This window comes from Prenolepis imparis, unplaced genomic scaffold (genome assembly GCF_030444845.1).
Source record: "Prenolepis imparis isolate NDT839.2.m4 unplaced genomic scaffold, iyPreImpa1.0 SCAF_4, whole genome shotgun sequence".
NCBI lineage: Eukaryota > Metazoa > Arthropoda > Insecta > Hymenoptera > Formicidae > Prenolepis > Prenolepis imparis.
The window spans coordinates 13,207,253-13,230,808 of NW_028141162.1; the positions used below are offsets into that span (position 1 = coordinate 13,207,253).

At 33.1% G+C, this 23,556-nt stretch overlaps 2 protein-coding genes across 2 annotated transcripts; one reads left to right on the plus strand and one right to left on the minus strand.

Annotated features, from left to right (window-relative positions):
• The first annotated feature begins 3,028 nt into the window (after positions 1–3,028).
• LOC145935421 (uncharacterized) lies at positions 3,029–5,071 on the plus strand. The gene is made up of 5 exons (XM_083036758.1): positions 3,029–3,804; positions 4,153–4,252; positions 4,390–4,497; positions 4,764–4,919; positions 5,021–5,071. The coding sequence occupies exons 1-5, from the start codon at positions 3,029–3,031 to the stop codon at positions 5,069–5,071; spliced, it is 1,191 nt and encodes a 396-aa protein (XP_082892884.1).
• Positions 5,072–6,169: 1,098 nt separating this feature from the next.
• Positions 6,170–23,172, minus strand: Kal1 (anosmin-1 Kallmann syndrome 1). The gene is made up of 8 exons (XM_083035609.1): positions 22,744–23,172; positions 18,773–18,897; positions 10,679–10,871; positions 9,963–10,304; positions 8,165–8,361; positions 7,833–7,977; positions 7,500–7,714; positions 6,170–7,309 (listed from the first exon to the last, which is right to left on the minus strand). The coding sequence occupies exons 1-8, from the start codon at positions 22,817–22,819 to the stop codon at positions 7,079–7,081; spliced, it is 1,524 nt and encodes a 507-aa protein (XP_082891735.1). The 5' UTR covers positions 22,820–23,172; the 3' UTR covers positions 6,170–7,078.
• Between the last annotated feature and the right edge of the window lie 384 nt (positions 23,173–23,556).

The window sequence follows — 23,556 nt, forward strand, 5'->3', positions numbered from 1 at the left end:
ACAAACTTTTTGATCTAATATACGTAAAATAAATCCGCGCCGTATGGGTTTCGCGGTTTAAAAATTTTAATTTTCAATTGTTTAAAGCGAGCCAAAAATTATTCTTTCATATATTTTACATTACATTGACTGCACATTATGATGGTACCATCAGCATACCAGCGTACAAACTTTTTGATCTAATATACGTAAAATGAATACGCGCCGTATGGGATCCGCGGTTTAAAAATTTTAATTTTCAATTGTTTAAAGCGAGCCAAAAATTAAACTTGTATATATTTGAACTGTACATTATATGCACATTATGATGGTACCATCAGCATACCAGCGTACAAACTTTTTGATCTAATATACGTAAAATGAATCCGCGCCGTATGGGATTCGCGGTTTAAAAATTTTAATTTTCAATTGTTTAAAGCGAGCCAAAAATTATTCTTTCATATATTTTAACATTACATTGACTGCACATTATGATGGTACCATCAGCATACCAGCGTACAAACTTTTTGATCTAATATACCTAATATGAATCCGGGCCGTATGGGATCCGCGGTTTAAAAATTTTAATTTTCAATTGTTTAAAGCGAGCCAAAAATTAATCTTGTATATATTTTAACATTACATTGACTGCACTTTATGATGGTACCATCAGCATACCAGCGTACAAACTTTTTGATCTTATATACGTAAAATGATTCCGCGCCGTATGGGATTCGCGGTTTAAAAATTTTAATTTTCAATTGTTTAAAGCGAGCCAAAAATTATTCTTTCATATATTTTAACATTACATTGACTGCACATTATGATGGTACCATCAGCATACCAGCGTACAAACTTATTGATCTAATATACGTAAAATTAATCCGCGCCGTATGGGATCCGCGGTTTAAAAATTTTAATTTTCAATTGTTTAAAGCGAGCCAAAAATTAATCTTTCATATATTTCAACTGTACATTATATGCACATTATGATGGTACTATCTGCATACCAACGTACAAACTTTTTGATCTAATATACGTAAAATGAATGCGCGCCGTATGGGATCCGCGGTTTAAAAATTTTAATTTTCAATTGTTTAAAGCGAGCCAAAAATTAAACTTGTATATATTTGAACTGTACATTATATGCACATTATGATGGTACCATCAGCATACCAGCGTACAAACTTTTTGGTATAATACACGTAATATAATTGTGCGTCGCATGGGGTCCGCGGTTAAAAAAGTTTAATTTTCAATTGTTTAAAGCGAGCCAAAAATTATTCTTTCATATATTTTAACATTTCATTGACTGCACATTATGATGGTACCGTCAGCATACCAGCGTACAAACTTATTGGTATAATATACGTAATATAATTGTGCGCCGTATGGAATCCACTGCTTAAAACTTTTAATTTTCTATATTTTAAAACGAGTCAAAAATTAATCGTATATATATTTCAATAGTGTATTGTTTGCAGATTGCTTTGGTACCATAAGCATACCTGCCTACAAACTTTTTAATCTAATATACGTAAAATGAAGCCCTGTAAGGGGTCCACGGTTTAAAAATTATAATTCAATCTTGCGCGAGACGTGCAGCTTGGAGGATGTATATAGACACGCGAATCTAATAGAAGCGCAGATATTTTGATCGAGAGATTCTTGTAGAAATTCTATTTTTTTTGTTCTCTGTTAAAGATTTAAAATTTAAATAATGAGTTTTTATGCATTGCATAATTAATTCACATTTTTATGGATGCATTGCAATCAACGCATGAAAAAAAAATATATATATACATATATATATTAATTATTTATGCAATTCATAAAAATTGATTAAATCTTTAACATAAAGTGCAAACAAAAGATTAGAATTTTCTAGAAGAATGTTTTGATAATCGAAATAATCACAACATCGAGATTAATTACGATTTAATTGACGAAAAGATTTATTATTAATTTTGTATAGAAATTAGCTACTTTAAACTGAGTTTATATTCTTTGACAGTTATCAGCTGATTTCTGTCAAAAAATAATATTCGAGTTTAAACAAACTTTATATAATAATCATTCTTTTTTATATAAAATAAGGAATGGCGCGCATTTGTGTTGTTTTAGTGATTATAAATGAGCAATTATATAATATTAATTATATAAAAAATTTATTTATTTTATATTTTACTAAAATATTTAAAAAATAACTTTTATTCTTTTTTAGTGAAGAGTATTTGCAACTTATATTCGTTTAGTAACAAATTCATTAACAAATAACAATTAGAACATGTTATTTATGATTTGTAAATAAAAATTGATGATTAAATAATTAATTAATTAATATAAATAATATTAGTAAAATATATAGATGTAACCATAAGAACATTTAGGCATTTAGACAACATTCTCATAGTAAAACAAGATTCAACAGTACTTGCGAATTTCACTGCTCTGCAATGGTCGACGAGGCGCTATAAGATAATTGCTGCTCCACAAAGCATTAGTAGTTAGAAGCAAATATATAGTCACATATATTTTTACAATAGATGAAATGATAGAAATAAATCATATTCTTTTTTCTTCTCTGTCTGTAATAAATTTTATCATTTATTTTATCGGCAACTTTACAGTTAAATTTTTTATTTCCTATAAAACACAAAAACTTTCTAGATTCTCATCTACAGGATAATAACATTCTTTACATTTTAATTTTTTCCCGTGTGCTTTGTTGTTATTAAAGAGAGCAGAATGTCTTCTTTGTATGATATACATATTATATTAATAATAGCTGAGTATTCAAGAAGAATAATGAACGGTTGTAAATCGACAGTTCCCTGAACCTTCAAAGAAGGACAGAAAAACGACGTACGCTAGTCTTGATAGAAAAGTGGTAGCGTGATGCTGGAATCAAGGCATACTACCTTTATATGATCTCTGTATAGTTTGTTTTAAATGTATTGTAACGATCAGCCTCGAGAAAGTAAACTATATTCAGAAAACACGAACATTTAAATAAAGTGAATTTATCACGAGAAATCATCTCGGAAACATGAATTTCCAAAATATAAATCCTTTAAACGTTCGCATAAACGTTATTTCGGGTAACTTGTTACCCTTCTCAAAAGATTCACATTTTTCGATAACGTGGAAGATTTACAGCGTCTTTATATGGCTGTTTGAAGTGATCCAAGCAATTGTATTGATTCCTGGGATTATTCTGGTGCCACTAGAGAAGGTCTTGAAAGATGGTACAGTTACTTGCGTGGTTACCATAGAGGTGTTCTTCATGGTTATGAGGATTCAGGCACGCAGAAAGCTGATGAACCAGTTAATTGAAAGACTGAATAATATTTTACGTGTTGCGGATGAGACCATGAAAAATGTTGTGACAACGACCCTGAAGCCTATGGAAGATCCACTCAAATTTTATTTGCTTGCTGGCTGGTTGGCTGTTTTCGTATGGTGCTGCATACCATTTCTGTTAGTCTTCGAGAAAGTTTTCTTCCTTTACGAGGATTACAGAATACCAGCAGTCTTTTCCAAACAGCCTTTCTCGATCGATGTCTTCCTAGTAGGGAATGTGATCTTGCTGATGAGTAATGTCTATATTTTTGTGAAGAAAGTTGGAGTGGATATTTATACGATACATCTAGTGCTATTGATGACTGCGCAATATCGATATATCGCTATAAAGCTCGCAACAATATTTCGGGATGGAAATGCGCGAAATGAGTTCGACGACTTTAGCCAGGAATATCAGTTTAAGGATCAATGGATAAAAACAGAAATGGAAGCATTATGTCGGCATCACAATTCTGTCGTTCAGTAAGTAATCGAATCAGTTTTTAATCAATAAAATTGTATAAAAATCTTGTTATGAAAAAATTATTTAAGAAAACACATCGATAGTTATGCTTGTTTTATCAGAAAAATTTCCCATCATAGCGCATGCTAACTTTATAATATTATTATTTGTTATTTTTTTGCAATTTTAATCTACGATTTTTATAAGGGCAAGATGCAATCGTTTATCTTGCACAATTAAAGTCATAAAAAAAGTAACAATTTTTTGAAAATTAAATATATATTAATTTACTATTTCTGTTTTTTAAATTATATAAAATTATTTCATATATCTTATACATACGAGAGTTTTGTGTGTGTTGTTTTTAGCTTATCTTCTATGCTTAAAAAATTACTATCTGTAAACTTTAGTATGCTCTATGTGAACAGCGTTTTACGCTTTTGTTTCATTGGTGTCATGTTGAGTACAGTAAGTAGCAATTGCAGATATTAATTATATTAAAATTTCATTTAAAAAATATTTTAAAATATTAATATTAATATAATATTTTTAATATAAATTACGCTATATAAATGATATACGTTTTAACGCATATGCAATGTCAGGTATCATCAACAACTTTTGTGGAAGGTTCCTCAATCATTATGTTCGCATGTGGCTCAATAGTTCAATTCTACATGTTGTGTTTTTGCGTCCAGCAATTACTGGACGCGGTATGTTTAGTTATATAGTGTTTATCACTATTTTTTTTCCTTTCTTAAGTCAAATTCTCATTAGTTACTATTCTGTTTTGATATAATTTATACTTTTTTCTAATTTTGCATAGTCGGAAAGGTAATTGTTAAATTATCAATATACATATGTTTAATTTGATTGCCAAGTTTTCATAAATGTGATTATATTAAATACGTAAAACAGTAGTAAATAAAGAGATAATTACTTTATATAAATTATCACATTATTTTTCTATTTTATTTAGAGCCAAGAAATGACAAATGAAGCATTTCACGAAAAATGGTATCAATTTGGACCGTCCGTAAAACGTACATTTATGTTAATGATATTAGGTAATAATTTAGGATGCAAACTTTCCATATGCGATAAGTTTAATCTATCTTTACCTTCATTTATGACGGTAAGACTATATTTTCTATAGCTTTGAATATAATGACATTATTCGAATCTTATATTATTTTTATATCATTTTTTTATATCCTTAAAATTTGTTAATTTTAGATTTTAAATCAATCATATTCAGTCGCTCTTCTGCTCTTGAGGGTACAATGAACAATAATAAGGCATGTATTTTGTAGACTTTATAAATAGTATTCCCCTTAATTGAATCAAATTTTTATTTTTTAATAAATAATTTAACAGATAATAATTAACCAATTTGTGATTAAATAGTTTGAATACTATGTTAGTAACTATGTTAAAGAGCAAATATTATTATAGCATAATTTGTAAATTAAAATAGCATAACGATAAATGAAAATTACTAATAATAATGACGACATATGTATAAGTTCGTGTATAAAATTTTTTTTTTCTTTCTCTCTTTATCTTTTTCTTTCTCTATCTAGTCTCCTAATAATTTTCATATCCAGATAATTTAAAAATCATTTATGTTCTGAATAAAAAATAACGTACATGACAATGACAAGAGCATTGAAGGCAAATAAGCATGTTTAATATTAAAAATACTTATTTGTCTCAAATTGTGCTAATTTTATCTACAAAGAATTGTAATAAAGAGTCAATTTGTGTGTGACAAAAATATTAGAAAGATTAGTTTTATATACATTGAGCTAAAGTAAGACACAAAATGAAATTTGTAGAGTGTTAAATATAATTTTAAATTACTTGTATTACAAACGAAAGTCGGCATTTTAAAATAAAAAGTTATGCAAACATAATTTTTTTTTAACTATAAATATGATAATTGAAGGAAAATTATCGTTTCGATTATTGTTTAATACTATTTTTTTCTCGTTTTTCTTTTATATTGGCAAAGTTTAATCATTCAACTTTGGAACATTTTAAATATGTAATATAAAAATAATAATTCTTTTTCTTCATTCACATAAATTTTTAGATGCTATTGACGACTTTAATCGAATGGATTTCAATAGTCATGTTTACGGTAAAATATTGAATTTTCACATTCTAAAATGTTAAAAATTTCGGAGTTAAAGCGTCAATACTGAAATAGCAATATGAGATTTAAACGATCTTAGATGATAATTGGAGTATCTCGAAATTAATGATCAATTTTAATAAAAGAATTGTTAGTTCGTAAGTACATGTGTGAGTTTTAAATAAAACACAATTTGATTTTTATAAAAATTACTTTATGTTACATAAAAATATAAATTTACTTGAAATGTATTATACCATATTTGTATAATTAAAAGAATAAATATTATTATTTTGATCTACAAAAACTAAAACACGAGAAAAATAAAACGATGCATTTGATTTTATAGAAAAGATATCTTATTTATAGAAGACTTACATAAGTTTAGTTTATGATCTACGTACATCTACGTATTTTTTTCTTCATTTGCATCTTGATAAATTAGTGTCGAATATTTTTCATACGATTTATAAATGACGTTTTTGTGTACATAACATAATCAAGAACTTTTATCTACAGTTTTTTTTTAAGTTCTTAAAAACATTGTATGTACATGATTTTTTAAAAAATAAAAATATTTTATTTGGGAACGTATTAAAAGGCAAATACGATAAATGCTATCAGTATATAGTTCGATATCCAATCTTTTAAATAAAAATCTGGATAGAATTTTCCTCAATTCTCAGTGATATGAAACTCTGAATATCGATCATGTTAAAAAAATATAGATTTTTTGTTATAAGCAATTTACCTTTTTTCCAAATAGATATAAACATATTATTTCCTTTTTTTGATCTAATTGTCTTAATATAATTTTTTAAATCTAATTTTAATTTAATATATAGCAGATATCTATTATTATGTCTCCCAGGCTTTACTATAATAAAAGCATTATATATTCTAAGCATATGAACATATATTGCAGAAGCGTCATGCTTTCTCTTCGAATTACTTTAAAAAATTTGACATCGAAGAGTTTTTGCAATATTGCATTATTGGATATGGTAAATGTAACTCTTTCTCTTATTGGCCATAAAAAAATTTAATTAAGTTGCTATAATAATATTCATAATCTCTATGAAGATTATTATTAGAATATTCATACATTATGAATATTACAATTATAGTTGTCTGCCCTACATACGCAGCTAGCAAATTTATATCACAAATAGACCGGAAAACTGCCTTCTTGATCTAGACGATTTCGACTTACATCGTCCTGCCTTCCGTCGCGAATACTTCTGTCGCTTCTGATCACCCTGACATCCGGTCGCGAAGAACTCTATACTGGTCCCATGACCGTCGCTTTCACCATTTTTTAATATGTTTCGCACAGTCGCGCTGTACATACAGTCGTTTCGAAGTTGTCGCAGGTCATAGTATGATGTCTGAAATTATTTGTAATAATAAATTAAAATTTTATATTTTTTGATTAATTTATATTATCTGATTGCTGGTACATTTATGTTCGATATCAAACTTAATACTTGAATTTGTGCACTTTTCGCAGAGATAAGAACGATTGCAATCAATGTTGTTGCTGAGAGTACAAGACAGAAGAATCAGTGATCAGTGTACCTGAACCATTTTCCAAGCAGCAAATTTTCGTCGGCGTTCCGAACCTTTCTCGCGCGAGCACGACTCCTCCTGCCACGTGACATTATATGTGCCAATGTCGCCGCTCGTCGGCCAGACCAAACGCGCGTTGACTTCCCCACATTGACAGTTCATGCGACGCACGTGGAGGCCAGCCTGGGTTCGCTCGCACCTGCGAGAACGTCTCCCGACGTCGGCTTCAATGAAAGGTCACCGCTTTCGTTGGTTATCCCAACTAGACTGGACTTAGAAGGGAGACTGAGGGGAGGACTGATGAGCTTATCGTGCCGAAGATCAATCAGTTTGATACCTTACCGTATGCCATGTAGTCTGTGCTATTGAAGACCTTGGACGCCTTGCGCGACGTCAGACGTCGACCACCGTAAACCGCCACCGCCTGTACTTGCAGGAAGTACTGGCACTTGAGCTCCAGGTTCTTCAGTTCATAGCATGTCTTGTCCTGAAAAACACGCACGGAAATCTGATTACGTCAAAAAAAAGTGAAGATTGCTGATGAAATTTCGAACGTTTAGAGCTAGAGTGGATCATGTTCGTAAATCATTTTTGTGGAGAGTTTATCGCTTTAAAATACGAATCTTGTAGATTTTATCCGCTCGAATTCTCTACTTAGAAGATAATAAGCTTACTTTAAGAATCGTCTTGTGGTAGACGAGAATGGAGTCGTTTGTTGGTCCATGAATGAGTCTGCTCCAAAACACTTTGTAGAATGATATCGGCACATCCGACGCCGGTTTAACCCATCGCAAGTTAATACGCAGCTTTCCACCGACTAGACGTGCATTAGACAAGGTCAAATTTTGGGGTTCCTTCGGATTTCGCGGCTCTGCAACGATCAATGAAATGCCGCAATAAGATAATTGTCTTTTAATTTAAATTCTGCAGTAAAAATAATAAATTCCTTGTCGCACTAAATTGTTGTCATTATTATAACATTTCTTCATAAACTTTATTATTATCTCTGTATATATTATACAAAAATTTTTTAAATTATTATCTATAAATTATTAATTAATAGCTAAATTTCAAAATTGACAACCTTTTTATATCGTAAAATTATATTTCTTTTTCATTTCATTTTTATTCTCTTCATTTCTTCTCTTCATTTTAATATAATAGTTATACATATAAGTAAAATAAAAATAATAAAACAAAATGTTCTGACAGAAATTGTCATTACTATGTTATTTATAAATTTAGAATCTATTTTTTTTAATAATCTACATAATTAAGGAATTTTGTATATCAAGGAAATCAAGAAATAAATGATAGATAAAATAATAAAAGGAACGTGTTCTACCTCTGATGTGGAATGATAATCGGCCAGGATACGTTATTTTTATCTGATTCTTTAGCTACTTTGAAACAACTTGAACACTTAATCCGGTTTTGCATGATCTGTTGATGCGTTCGTCATACTAATTATCATTTTATTTTTATAGATTGAACCTGTTTGACGTGGTTGCGATGGAGGCGGAAAATTTATGTGAAAATGTATTGCCGATCTCTGTTTGAGATACCCGCTCAAAATTAAACTAATATTCGCAACATCATTATATTCATCTTTCTTGTCGAATTCTATAATCGCACTCGCAACTTTTTGATGTTTGTTCTCTCTCTCACGTTAGTCATTGGCCTGTGAAGTTTAAGAAGTTTGCGTGCGAGAGGCCAACGGTAAGCAATACCTACTGTGGCGATTTGCGCAAGCGATTAACACGACTCTGGAACTTTTCGCTGCGGGTTATTGATCCGAATTCCCAGTTAATAAACAAACGTATTCACAGGTAAATTTTCTTCAGCGAAGCGTGTCGACCTTGCGTGAGACGAGTTGTTCCACGAGTTCGTACAATCAACGATAATAGCTCTAGCCTTCCATAAACATCCTTAAATTATTGTTTCCTTGTATCAATTTACAATGCAGAAATGATGGACGAAGTGTTCTACGAAGACTTGACATCGATTTGAGCCGATGATAAAACGTGCATATTTAATTAACGGTAATGACAAATAAATTAGAATGTAAAAAAAGTTGCGACAACTTTAGGAATTCAATCCGATATTTTTTTCTGTGTTTTCTAACTTTATACTTTATATACATTTCATATATTTTTAATATTAGTTAAAATGTTATTATATAACATACTTTATGTACTATATATGTATAACTATATATATACATATATTATGTATAATATTTTATACGTATAATGCTCTTGATAATTTTTAAAAATCTTCTTTTTAAATTATATATGTATATCGATTTACTGTAAAGAAACTTGTGTATTTTTCTTTTCAACAGTACTCTTTTATTTCTTAAATTATTTAAAAATCACTCTTCCTTCAATTTGAGCGATTCGTTCAACACAATAAATAATTGTAAATAGCTAACTGTGTAGATTTACGCTTATCGTTTTTACTGGTACGTACCTTTTGTTTTAAAGGGTCTGGACGGTTGCGAATATCCACGCGATCCATTTCCATTGACGGCCGCCACACGGAATTGATACCAGTGTCCGGTCTTCAACCGACCCCGAAGAGTTGCGTGTGGTTTCGTCGATACGTGGCAAACGGTCCAGGAACTTAACCTAGACTCCAAGTATCTAGGACCAACAAGATGACGTTCTTCTACTAGATACCGAACCGCGTCGTCGTCACCGTTCTCGTTGGCAGATACATTGTTGACACCTGTCCTGCCATTACGCCACGTTAGAAGCACCAGGTTTCTCTTTTGTTGTTGTATCTGCAGATTCTCCGGTATAGCTGGAAGATCTAATTTAAATTAAATATTTTATGATTCAAATAATCATGACAGACTTACAGCAGCGATCTATAAAGATCTGTAAAGATTTCATCTGTGAAATCTTTGATCAATTTTCTTGTAATGAAAATATCGATGTAGATCATAATATTATTTTTTATCACATTTTTATCATTAATATTAGTATAATTAACTATCAAATTGCATATGTTAAAGTAAAATCCGTTTGAAAATTAAAGGATAATAATATAGCATATTTGTCATATTTATTTTTGACACTGACATTTCTTAAAACTCTTGCAGCTTTATAATTTTTATTTATAATGTGAAAATTAGCTTGCAAGATACAAATAAGAAAGGAGTCACAAGACGCTGTTACCCTCACCATGTTGACTGTCCAGACCGATGGGATGCATGCACGTGATGCCGCAATCGTGGGAGCAACACTTCGCTAAATCCGGACAACGGGAGTCATCGACGCAGGCTACCAAGCAGACGGCTTCGAAGGGCGTCATGGACGTCCTTTCGGGGCAATAACCAGGTTTCGTATAATTCGATGCCAGGCAATTTTCCACACACTACAACACAATGATAAAAAAAAATACGAGAGAAGATTAATAAAATATACACATTCGTTTCTAATATATTTCTTGATTTCTTGTCGTCAGGAAATATACAGTAAACAATGTTAATTAATATATTTTTATCAGAAAAAATATTTTTATATATATAATTCTCTTACAAGTACATACATTAGATACTCATATGTTTTGATTACTTTATGACATCCGGAGATCGTCGAAAACTGATGACATTTATCCAATTAGCAACGTTTATCTAATTAATTAGACACGTTCGTCTTGGAATACGCGTAGCAGTGATAAGTGATTCAGTTTTTGCGTTACACAACATGACGATATATTTTCATCGACATCTTCACCGGAAGTGTAATTCAAGACGTGAATGCAATGTCGATGGTGCAGTGCAAAAACATTTACGCAAAAGAAGTTGCTGCTTGAGTTCTCATCCTAGTTAGTCAGTTTCTAGTTTTAACACGATAAATACAGTCTACACTAAATCGAGAGTCGTTAATATTTTTATATTGATGATTTAATTGAAAAAAAAGTGAAATTAAGTATTAACTAATTTAAAAATTGTAAATCTATCGCTGTTATAAAATTTAAAACAGTCAACAAAATTGGTGTACCGTAAAATTCAATGCTATTAAATATGTTCAAGATACAAAATATTACGAATTTTAAGATTTCCGCGATTAGAAAATATTTTTGAGAAAATGTTTAAAAATTGTATCCTGCCAAAATTATTATAAAACGAAAATTGGTATGTCTAAAAAAATTTTACTTTTCCAGACTTGTACCATCATTTCGTTCAATGGTTCGTGTAAGGCTATTTCTTCAACGTTCATTCCGCGGGCGGGTTTATCAAGGTCGGCTCGAACTTCGCCGCATGCCATCTTAATCGGAGCACTCTTGATCTGCTCTATCCGCGATCTGATCCAATCCCGTCGATACCGAAAAAGATACGGTCAATTGGCGGAAAAAAATAAAAATACAACAAATTGCCGCCGATATCGAGTTCTGCCGCGATTGAGAGAGCTTCCCTGCCATTTTCGTGGAAGCCAGTCCTCGCTACATAGTTACGAAACTGCCGCTTCTCGATTCCGTTCTGATGCGAAATGCGAGTCCAGGTCCTTTAAACGATCCCCGAGGCGTATTTCTGATCGTCAGAACGAAGGTGCCTATTCATATATATTTCAACTTAATGCGCGTTCGAATTAGCGCGCGTTTGCCGTGTTTTTATCCCGTCATTATTTTCGTACAATGTAGACGCAAGAGAGTCGATCCGACCAAGTCGATCGAAAAAATGCAACATATAAGATAAGCGCCGACGGCGCAGTAAGATGCATGATTAAACATAATATGGAGTTCGCAAAGTACGTGTCGTTAAGCTTAATAGCGCGAAATTCAGGGCAAATTTTCAGTCTTGTTATAAAGCAAGTGCGCCACATCAAATTTTTAAATCGTCACTATAATAGCTTCTAAATAGACGTGTCGACCGTGTCGAAAAGAAGAATAATTAATAGTTGTTTTTTATGATCGAACACACGTTTTTATTTCATAGACCTGTGCTGGTCGGTTTATAATCAGCTGTCATGTAGTGACAGGTGACACGTGCGCGTGCGATGATATAGATGGTCCATAAAGAATCTCTCTATAGAGAAAAACGCGTTATTCTCTGCGAGTGCATCTGACAAGGATGCATCTTACCTGGCATCTTACGCCATCGAACTTCGTAACATGTAATCAACACGTTATTGATGATCATTTTAGACAACCAATAAAGCTAATTCTATATGACTTCTCATAAGCATACATATTACCTGTTTGTTAATCTAAATAAGCAAATAACAAATTCTAAGGAATAAGACTCGAGTAAATGCTATACAATGGCGTGCGAAAGATTTATAATACCGTGCAAATAACTTCTTTATATTTATAAGTCATAATTTACACGCGAGCGCAAACGGAAAATAGCCTAAGTAATATGTTGAAATGCATTAAAGAGGCGATATTGTCAATGACGTGACATGATTCATCGTTATGAGTTTGTGCTTTAAGGATTATACGTTCGATATTTGAGTATGCGTGACGGAGAGAAATGGGAGGGAAACAGGTATCGAATATTAATCTGTTTAAAAGAGATGATCGTCAGCTACAAGCGGCACGTAAGTCGTAACACAATCTTTGTGTTATGCCTCAGGCATTAATTTAAAACTTAATGTGCGGGAATAAAATTCAATGATGATATTGCTTTGTGTTGATGTCATAAGTGGAAATTTTCGCGAAAAGATGAGAAAAAAAGAAGAGAAACGCGTTCATCATGTACAAAAAATATTCAATAAAATAAAATAACAGAAAATTAACATATAATAAAATATTTGAAATTTCAACAGTGCCAAAGAACGCAAAAGATTATGTAATTACTCAAGAAAAGGAAAATTTTTCCTTCTTTCACTATTTTCTTTTGAAATGTTCCGTTTTACTCATAATTAATTATAACATACGTTGATATTAAGAAGTCTAAAAATTCAAAAGATCGGATTGCACAACTAAATCCTGTCCAACAGTCGGGGAAACTGATTCGCTTACTTATTGGCCTACTTTTTACAGAGAAAAGCGAGCACATCGAGCCGAGCGGAATGGAGCAGAACGGGGATCCGCGACTGATCATCGTTGATCAATGACGGCACTCACCCGCGGGGCCGTTGATCAGCTAAATAAAGTTCGCCGATTCTCTCGAGAATCGCATCTCATCGGTAACATTGTATAAGATCAACATTGTTAACGAAATCATCATGTGTGTATCGCGTTATCCCTATATTACAGGTTTTATTCTCTCTTTTTCGGAGACTCCCCCGAATCCGCACAAAATCGCACGTTTACTATCCAAGAGATCACATTCGCGATTTTGTTCTAAAAAGACGCGCGATTTTTTTCTATTTTTTACATAAAAAAATTAAAAGAGTATTTTTTTAAATATTCTTGAAAATACTTCGAGAAGCTATATATCCTCGAATAAAAATTCTTTAAAAAAAAAATTAGATATATAAATCTAATAAATTAGATATATAATATGTTATTTCTTTTTAGATGTGTATATATGTATGGTATATTCCATTTAATGCATTTGTCATTTATGAATCAACTACTAAATATGGTATTAGAGAAAATTCCAAGATAAATCTAATCACAAATTAATATCTTAGATCATTTTTAGATGACAGAATCATGCATGATGCATATAGATGTATTTACGATGTACATAGCAATATAGTATCTTTCTTTCTCCCTCGATTACACTTTCCGTAAAAATGCAAATGCATGCCATATCGATTAATAACTCTGCTTCCGCATTTCATTATTGGTCGAGATTTATTGCGAGTCAAACAGAAATATATTACATCTCACAATCAAATCTTAATAGTATTTCTGGACTTTATTGCTATTTATCATCAAGTTGCCTTACACTGCATAACTTGGAGAAAAGAAAGGTATAATTTTGAGAATAAGAATAAATTAAAAGAATATTCCATATATAATTAAAAATGCACTGTAATTTTAAAGTTTTTTCTAAGTTTTTAAAATTTTTCTCATATCTTTTCAACATTTCTTTGATATCTCGGTATTTTTTGATAAATTATTTTATAAGTGAGAGTAAATTGTTACATGGTCAAATTATAAATAGAGGACATGTAAAATTATAAAATAAGTAAATATCTTAAAGTTATCATAGATGTCTATATATATGCTGTAATACTGAAAAAAAAGTTTAACTTAAAGGTTCTATTTATCATTGGCAGGAATTCCATTCTCCAAAGTGAAGTAAGCCTGTATGTGATTCGATGATATCAGATAATATAAAGGGCAACAAAGAAGGAGAACTATTATGCAAGCTGCAACGCAATAAATACCATCGATATTATTACAAAATAGGACATTGGTTATTTTGCAAGAATTATTCCATTATATCACAGAATATAAGAAGTATGTAATTTAACTTTGTGTCTTGTACTTTAATTGTAATCTAAGCAACTTAAATCTGTTGGTTAATAAAACCCAAATATACAGATTATTTTCTAAATTCTAAAATAAATTTCTAATATATTTTATATCTTTAACGTCTCTTTATATTATCTTTTTTTTAATTATAACACATATTTATTTTGTAAGCATTTTTAAATAAATATTTCTATTTTAAATAGATTTTTAAATAGATATTTCTGTTTACATCTGTGCAAATTATCTGAATAATAAAGAATTGAAAATTAAAATTAATATATATATATAAATAAATCTTTGTGGAAAAAACGAATATTGTCAAAATATTTTTTGCATATTACAACCTGAAAAGATTAAGGTGTCCCGTCGCGATTTTCTCTACTACGCTTTTTTCGATACGCATCAAAAAAAGTAAATGGACGATGGATTGTTTCGCAATGCTCGCATCGCGAAAGAGTGATAATCGCCTCCAGGACATAAAAGGGTGAAAAGAGCAACCGAAGTGAGAGCGAAGAGCGCGATCTGATGAAGCGTCGTCACGGTCGAAGAATTAACTTCGATGCCGATGCACGCCGAGATCATCGAGTGATATCCAAGGCGATCGCGCGGATCAAAGTATACAAGAAGGCTAATGAAGTTCACCAGATCTCGGCTCTTCTCTTCCTCTCTCGCCCTCCACGTCGATCGCGCCGAAGGCGCGCAAGGGCCGATCTGTTCCAGTCGAAAGCTTCTTCGCGAAGATCGAAGTGCGCGAGCGGTCGTGAAGTGATCGCGAAGATTAGGGTATGGCAGGAGACTAATGTAGTCCGCCGCGAAGATCGGCGATAGTGTCGATTGGCAATACTGAAAAATCATGCAAGCCGATCGTTGCTCTTTCTTTCCCCGCTTCCTCTCTCTCTCTCTCTCTCTCTCTCTCTCTCTCTTATTTATTTTTTTCTTTTTTCTCCCTTTCTTCCCTTTCTCTCTCTTACTCTCGAACATCGGTAGACTACCCCAATTAAAGACTTCGCAGTTTGAAGTATTCATTAAGATCGGTATGGTCGAGGCGGCCTTCGATCGAAGTTCATCGCGAGAATTGGTCGGCCGCCGATCACCGTCGTTAAGAAAATTATATTGCCCATTGGCGTTTCGCCAATGTCGTTTTCTTCTCGCTTCTTCTTCATCTTCCTCCTTCTCTTCGCACACTTGGCTTCTTCCCACTTATTCTTTCCTCCGCGACGACACCGATAATTAACAATCGAAAGAGCGCCGCGTGCGGGACTTGCATTTGATCGGCGAACGGTGAAGTTCTCCCGGCGAAGTCCTCCGCGATATAACGAACGCGCTAACGAAGTCGATTGTTATAACAGCGAGGGTTCAATCTTTTTTCATCAACATACTAAAGGACGCCGCCGCATTGAGATACCGAGGAATTCATGTCCGCTTATAATAAACGTTATTTCCAAAATGAAGTTTCGCAATGACAGTTAGGCTAATGAAGTTAATTGTAATAACAGCAAGCGCTGCATCTTCCCTCCCTCTCTCTTTTTCTTTCTTTCCTTCTGAATTTTTTAATATTCTTATAACATGCGTGCAGAAAGTTACCAGCAGAATTCCACTTTGAAGGTTGCGCTAACAAAGTTAATTATGATATGTGCTAATTATTCTTTTTCTCGTGTCCTTTCACTCTTTTATATTGTTGAATAATCGAAAATTAATATTTGATAAGATGCCGTCTGATTGATATCGGAATTTACATTTTCCGATCCTAGCATTCTTAATTTTCTAACAAAGTTCAACGGCCACTATTACGTCAGCTAATTATAGTAACAGCGAGCGCTAATAAAAGAATGCCGAAGGTTACGTAACACAAATCGCGTAAAGATAAAAATGCGATTAATTTTATAGAATGTATATTTAACTAGAATGACGATGGATGTTTTTTTCTAAATATACTTCACACATTAAATGACGTAAAAACATACTAATGAATTAATAAAGATCACGGCAGCGACATTGCAAATTAATATGAGTCAAAAAACAGAATTATAAAATTTTATAAATTAAATAACAAAATATCAGTCTTAGAATAGAAACCACTTCAAACTTTATTCTGAAAATGATTGGAAAAGTAATGGTTACCCTATCAAATTGGCACATTGAATGCTGCTCTTTACTTTCACTAAGGAAATTGAAGTTACCAATATAGTTTATACTATCTATCGTTAGATCAATAATTATATATAAGATTGAATCGAGGAGAAGGTGAAGATTTAACACAAGAAGAGAGAGGTAATATAATTCGCGAGTTACTTTCTCATACGAAGTCATCATCTCTATAACAAATCTTATAAATTATTCTATTTTTATATTCGCACAATCTCTTTTATAATTATAATATATTTCGCTAACTTCAATATTTGTTTGCAGCAGGCATCTAATCTGGTGTCGATCGAAAGGAATTAATTTCACCGTTAAGGACGATCGAGATCGAGAAGGCACAGAGAAACGGAGTTAGGAAAACGAAGAGTCTCGTTCATCGCTCGCGAAATTCTCAAAGTGCGCCGCGGATACGCGGTACAATCGAATGCCATTGGTAAGATTGATTGTCAGTGCTTCGGGATAAGAACCGTTTTCGATAATGTCGGAAGATACGTTTCTAGTGCGCCATAGGCGCGCATCCGGACTTAGTGCGTTGCTCGCGCGCGCAACCCTTTTATAGGCCATTACTTCGGGACTTTATTGCCGGTCGCTAGTCAGAGCTCGAGGGCTATCTCTTCGTCATTTCTTCTCGTCCACCCTACCCATCGACGGCTCTCCGGAATCATTTCGTGTGTATACATGCCGGCGAAAAATACTAGCAATAATGCGCGACGAAACCGCTGATGAGTTACTGGTAAGTCAAAGAGTGTCGTTGCTTGTACTCTATCATATCATTATCGTCCGACCGATGCCAATTAAAATGTTTTTTATCCTCTCGCTACCTGCGCTTAATGAAGACGCTTTATTTCCATTTGTTTCCAAGAACATGATAAATAAAGATAATATCAATATATAATCTATTTTTCTTAGAACCTACTTCTAGCAAACACCGAGGAGAAAGTTATGGTCAATCGCGATTGCAGCGATTGATGGAATCATGCTTTTCACTCGCCGAGAAACGTTCGTTTTTTTAGAGGAACCGCGAGTTTTCTTCTGGCTCAAGATGGCCCAAATACGGTATATCGATCCACCGTTGTTGACTGCCGAATTAGCATCGTCCGAGTCAAATCTCACGGCCGATGGCTCGGCGTGCCTCACAAATCGTTGAACGTGACGATGATTCAAGTGGGCGCGGACTCAGGGACGCTCGGGATTCGCATAACTAATTACACGCGAGCGAGAGAACCCGCAAAACCTGGACAAGCCCCGGATGAATCATCGAGGAGAGCGCGTCTGAGCGACTGAGGCGACAAAGCGTTGCGGGAAACCAGTTTATTTAGCGTCGCTATCGAGTGTCGAATCGGCCATCGAAATTAAAATCGATCTCCGCTCGGACAGCGGCGTGTATGTACAATGTAGCACGTTGATTAATCGAACCGATTATTTCGGCTGATTGCGACGCGCGAATCGATGCCATAAACGCCAACAACGATCGAGCTTGTCGAGGGATAATAGTTGTCCGGTGCGATGCTATAATATTATACCCTTAATCCTTTCAAATGTTATATGTTTTGACAATGCCTTTCTATACGATGTTTATTAATAACATTTTATAAATTGGAATTTATATATATATATATTATACAAAAGAATAATGCTATTGAAGAAACAATATTATTGTTACAGAAACAATATATTGTCATATATGTATTAACAATGTTTTATAGATATTAATGATATAATTTTATTTGCACAACATGTGCCTTCATCATACATACCTCGTCAGGATAATTCTCCCCGCATCGAGCATCACATCTGGCCACTCTAATAGAGTCGTACTCCTCGATGTATCGCGTCCACGATGCCAAACATCCTGGTAGCAGTAACCACGACAGCCACCATTCTGCGCAGACATCGTATTATTAATTACCCAGCATCCATTGATTTGAGCATATTTTTTTGTTTGCGATACGTAAGTACATGCAGCTTTAAAATCAAGATATATTCCGAGTTATAATTTAAATCATTTATCAGCATCCACATATGCATATGTGTGATCTGTGTTCAAACTTCTCTCTCTTTCCTCTCCTCTTTCTCTGTATAATATTATTAAATTTCTTACTATATAAACTTTCCAAATATAAACAGCTGATGCTAATATCATCGTTTTAATTGATTAAAAAATAAAAATTAATTAAAAGATAGAAAATAGAAATAGAAGAAATTAAGAATCTATTAAAACATAGAAATTAATCAAAAAATGCAGTTAAAATTAATTAAAAAATAAAAACAAAGAAGATAAATGTTTAAGATATGTTTAAAAATATTATGAAAAATTCATAATAAAAAAAATAGAAGTAACTATATGTCACAAGATTTAATCAATAACTTTATAAAATATTAATAACAATTTTAATCAGTTTTCAAATTTCTCTCTCTCTCTTTCTTTTTCTCTCTCTCTAATAAACATATTCGGAAATTTAATCCCTTTGTATAATTTTTACTTTTTATTTAATTGCCAACACATAGTGTTTGTTTATGGGCGGCACTTTGCACTTTCTCAACATGTTCGCATTTCTGTTTGCTATCGGTATTACTCCCACGACGGTAGTTCTAAAGAAGCGCGATATGTAAGTGTATGCTGTTAATGTATACTTATATACTCGCTAAATTAAGCGTCATTTAGCTCATCTTAGGAATTCATTTTTTTTTTTTCATTTGCGGCGCACCAGAAGAACGAGCTATTCGCTACCGCCATTCTCAGCGAGGCTCTCGAAGATTGTTTCTCCCTTTTAGCACAAAAGTATACGATTCATACGATCGCGTACTCGTTCGCCAGTTCGTTCGATCGCGATCGCGATCGCGGGATATGCGCTACCTGCGTCGATCCCACGCGTCTCTTCGGAATTCCAATTGGGACTTGTCGACAAGAACGTAGAAGGCGATCGTGTCCGCTTTTTCGCTGTTCACGTAAATGTAGAGACCGGAATGATACGACGGAGAGACTACGCGAAAGAGAACCACGTGAAAGATGCATGGACATCGGCGACGATCGCGATCGATCATGTCCGTATGAATAACTGCGGGAAAGCAAGTAAGAAATAAGATTTGCGAGTCAATTTCCTTGCGCAAATACCATTAATGAGAAAAGAGAAATATGTAAAAAATACGAATTTCTGATATTTTTAAATAATAAATGATTATTTTGTTATTCAAACTAATAAGAATATTCATCATAATTTTTTTATTTGTAATATTTTTATTGAATCATTATCATGTCTGCTATCATGATATAATCGAAATATTATATTAAAAAATATTAAAACTTGCACTTTTTGTTATAATTATAAGCTCCATAAAGTCTATTTATATATTAATAAAATTGTTACATATTTATAACAATTTTATATTATCTCCTTAATTTTCCTTTGCTTATAATTAACACCAATTGAAATTAGTACACGATCGATTCGTGTTACGACGTCGGTTGTCAAAGAGAATCGCGTTTGTCGGTGACTTTAATGCTTTCTCTCACTGAAAAGGACATGCTCGTTCTGAGAGAATGGTCGAGAAAGAGTCGCCGGTTATTAGTGACAATCGAATGTCACAGAAACATGACGACCCCTTAATTTTTTGCCGGCTGTCAATTCGCGCATTTAAATAATGGTCCGACTTCGGCCAGTTAATTAACGCAAACCTCTCGAAAGTGTGTTCAAGCACTCACGCTTTATTCTAACGCGCGAATATATTCCCCTGTTGATTATTAACATTATAATGCGACTTGTTAAAAAAGTATTGCTTGTCAATTTTTCTCGGATAAGAAAAAAATTTATCATTATATTTCTGACTGTAAAAATTAATATTATAAATTTAAACAAGATTGATTTAACGCTAATTTTTCGCTACTGAAAATTAAATTGCTATATATTTAAAATATATATTTGATATATTTTAAACTGAAAATTAGATTGATTTATTTAGCAGTAAAGTTGTTAGAAGATAATGAGTAACAGGATCGTCTGCCTAATTGTATTTTCACAGTTCTCTGCTTAATTTAAACTTCAAGAATTTCAAACATATTATTTATGTGAAAAAGCAGTTCAGCATAATTGAGCGATTATTAAATCGATATACAATATTTTGCTGATTTTGATAAACTAATTGATTTTTATTTTTTTTCTGTCTATATAATTCTTCCTTTATTATTATTATTTTAGTGTATCTTGCACGAACGATTGGAATGGAAACTTATGACTCGTGTATTTAATCCTTAATACCAGCTGGATTTATTTCACGTCTCTAATCTTACCGATAATTTCTGTCTCAACGTTCTTCTCGCTCATTACGCTTATCTCAATGTATTTCGCGGGAAAGTACGCTATGCGTTTCGGAATGCGCACATCACCGATACCCCCCGAGATATTAGCCTTGCAGCTTTATAAATATTATACGCTAGGATGGTAAACGTGCTACTAATTTAAGAAATTTATTGAACAGAGACAAGAAACATTATGAAAAAGATTCTTACTATTATTGATTTAAAGCTGAAAAATGTTTGTATCTATATATATATATATATATATATATATATATATATATATATAATTATATATTTCTATATATTTTCTCTCTACATTCAACGTATGTTTATATTTATGTTTATATATTTAAAAAATTTTAAATTTGTATACGCATATCTAAATGCAATAAACTTGAAGTTTTGCAAAATTACAATAAATTGCAATACTTGCTTAATCTTGCTTGATAGCTGAATCTTGCTTGATGCTGAATCTTTTTTGTTATATCACTGTAAAACTTAAAATTTATCACTACATTGAATGTTTCAAGGAAATTCCTTGACAAATTTTTAATTAATTTGACAATTTAATTATTTCTTGAAATGTTTGATGACAGCTTTGATGTGTGCAATTTACTTTGATCATTAATCTTTGATTTTCAGTAATAAAGAAATCAAGAGGGTTCGATTGCTGCTCTGGGAAGCTTTGAGTTAAAACGGTACTTTGGCAAGACCGGAGTCTCTAAGTGGTTCTCGTCAATCCACTTTAGCTTTTTCACTTGAATACGTGAAATGTCTTATTTCATATATATATATATATATATATATATATATATATATATATATATATCTATATGTATACTCAAAAGAAAGAGAGAGATTACGCAAAAATTTTTAGATGACTTTTATTTTCTTCTTTAAAAAATTATTTTCAAGATTACAGTTAAAGAATTGAAGTTAAAATTGATTTCAAATTATTGTTACTGTTTATTATTTAAATTGAATTTACCATTAACTATTTAAATGATAATTTCATTAAAATTGAAAGCTTCTGATATATGCCATAAAAAATATTTATCAGAAACATGAGAATTATATACAACCACGTTTAATGCTAGATAGAAATGTCACTGATCTTTATATAGAGATCAGTGTGAGAAATGTCAATTGTGTGTGTGTGTGCGGTTGTATTGTTAAGAATAATTTTAATCTCTAAACATTTTAATCCGTAAATTTTTCTGTGGATTTTTCTTAATTCAATTAAAACAGTATCATGCAAGTTAAATTAATATATATAAAAAATACTAAAATTATTAGACAAATAGTATATCATAGACAAATGATACAAAATATACAAAAGGATCGATATTTTCATTCTAATTCTTTCGTGACTGATTAATCGTCGTGGATACCCGTCTCTTACTCATTACATCTCCACAACCCCATACGTACTTTTAAGGGTGAGCGGTTGCTGCCTCCGCCTTCTCTTCGCGGCTACAGCTGACGTTGGATTGCCGGCGTGCGGCATCTGATCGCTAGATGGTTTTTCGGGAGCGACGTGCTCTCGACCGTGAACCCTGTCACGCGGATTTCTGCCCACGGGGAATAAGCGCCAAGGATCTCCCCTTGGATTAGGGCGCTTCTTTTTTCACCCCGAACGTCGTCGTCGTCGTCGTCGTCCTTACTAGAGGAGACACAGCCGGTGGTACATGACGCCAGACAGTCAGGCTCAGTTCTCCAATTGATAACGACTGCGTTGCGTGGGATCTATCTCTGGGTTCCCGCCGATCACACAGCCACGGCAACAATCCGCCGTTCAAGACTAAACCCGTAAGACCGAGCCGAAGCGTTCGAACTGGGATCGGGCTTACTTTCCTGTGCAGGCCGATCCTCCTTCTCTCCTTGCTCTCTCGCCCTCCTGGCGCACTCTTCTCCTACTCTACACACCGGACCCATACCACTTGGTTTCCACCACTCTTCAGTGTAACCGCCACCCATCGCAATGACCGAATCATTAACTTCAGGAAGGGTCCTGGGGCTCGCGCGCGCAAGTGAGGAGTACACGCGCAGGGAGCGCGTTCGCCGAACCGACGACGGGAGGAGAGCTTCCTTCCTATTTCTTCCTTTCTTCCTTTTGCGTTCCCGTCGCGTTTGAGGACACGGTAGCGCTCTTTGACCCCTCTTTTCGAGGGAGAGAAGAGAGAGATTCTTTCTTTAATCTTCTCTAACTGTGCTCGTTTCTTATAACCACCGTGAAACGAACAA